Here is a 1,237-nt window from a genome sequence, read left to right as displayed (position 1 = left end):
CAGGGCAAGTCGGCTTCGGCAAGTCTGCTGCCACGGTAAGATTGCTTGTATTGCAAGTGCATCGTCTCAAAGTCAATTCTCACTCACATCGCCATCCCCAAGAAGAGAAACCTTTTACTCACGGGTTCGAGACGCAGGGAGCTTGGACAACTATGGATCCAAGATGGGCCCCCATTCCAGCTGATTTTAACATTGGCCACACTACACAGTAGTATAAGTGCTACTGGGCAATAGTATCAACGGAGCCGGGTTGCTATTGCTCCATGCTTGTACACATGCTCGGAGTGCTTTGGATCCCAATAAAGCCTTAGAAAAGGAGGCCATTATCCAGCGAGCGCTCAATTGCCTGTTGGTTGACTGCATGGGAGATGCACATGAAGGGGGCAGCTGGACGTCTTCGTAATAGACATGGGAAATTTCACACTCTTCACCAATCATGGGGAGATTGCCGCCGTCATATTATGCCCCGGCTAACTGTAAAAACCCTACTGCAACAGCAGCGATAGCTACACTCGACAGGATGCAGGGATTTATATTGGGAAAGTTGATGCAGTCCAGGACGGATTCATGATGGGAGACTTGACATGGATGCTACATGAAAGAGTCCCAAGGCCAGCCATGCGCCTCTGCCGCTCACTGACAAGCCGTAGGAGCGAGCAATGACACATGGAATGGCTGAGAGGCTGTCGAGTGAAGCGCTGGCTCGGGAGTTGAGGATGCCGGTAAGATGCCGCCTGAGCTCGTGGAGTATGTAAGGCGCTGGCCAAGCGGGCCGGATGCGCACGCCCCCAAAGAAACATCTCGACATGATTTGACATGCTGTAGCGCCGTTGAGTGCTGGCGCCAAATGATCAAGTCGTACTGACAGGCGCACTATTGAGATGGCGCTTGGGACCGGAGTCCATCTATCCAGGGGAATTGTTCTTGTTTGGGGCTACCATGTTGCCATTCCGTCCAAATCTGAACAAACAAGTAGTGCTAGCAGGGAAGAAGCCAGCCGTACCGTTTTCACTACGGCTTGACAGGATCACGAATGTCAAATCAAGAATGCAGGTGGCAGCCTCGCCTCGTTTTCGGCGGCGATCCGTTTTGCCGTTGTGGTTCTTCAACTTCTAGCCTGCCTCTCTTTTCTGAGGGCTGCTCTTGGAGGTCGCTTCGGGTAACTGTAGCCAATGACTGTCTGCAGGGACTTGGTGTCAAGGGTTTTCCAGATGAAGCAGTCTCCGATACTATTTCG

At 52.1% G+C, this 1,237-nt stretch overlaps 1 protein-coding gene across 1 annotated transcript; it reads right to left on the bottom strand.

Moving 5' to 3' along the window:
• Positions 1–371: 371 nt before the first annotated feature.
• Positions 372–1,028, bottom strand: M431DRAFT_309193 (hypothetical protein). The gene has a single exon (XM_024914207.1). It carries the CDS (start codon positions 816–818, stop codon positions 531–533), a length of 288 nt encoding a protein of 95 aa, XP_024779288.1. The 5' UTR covers positions 819–1,028; the 3' UTR covers positions 372–530.
• Positions 1,029–1,237: the final 209 nt, after the last annotated feature.

The sequence above is a fragment of the Trichoderma harzianum genome (assembly GCF_003025095.1).
Source record: "Trichoderma harzianum CBS 226.95 unplaced genomic scaffold M431scaffold_2, whole genome shotgun sequence".
Lineage (NCBI taxonomy): Eukaryota > Fungi > Ascomycota > Sordariomycetes > Hypocreales > Hypocreaceae > Trichoderma > Trichoderma harzianum.
The sequence above is the reverse complement of the archived record's forward strand: the minus strand, read 5'-3'. Positions and strand labels throughout refer to the sequence as shown.

Coding starts and splice junctions, on each gene's coding strand:
- M431DRAFT_309193 (XM_024914207.1), bottom strand. CDS start 818: ATGTCAAATCATGTCGAGATGTTTCTTTGGGGGCGTGCGCATCCGGCC.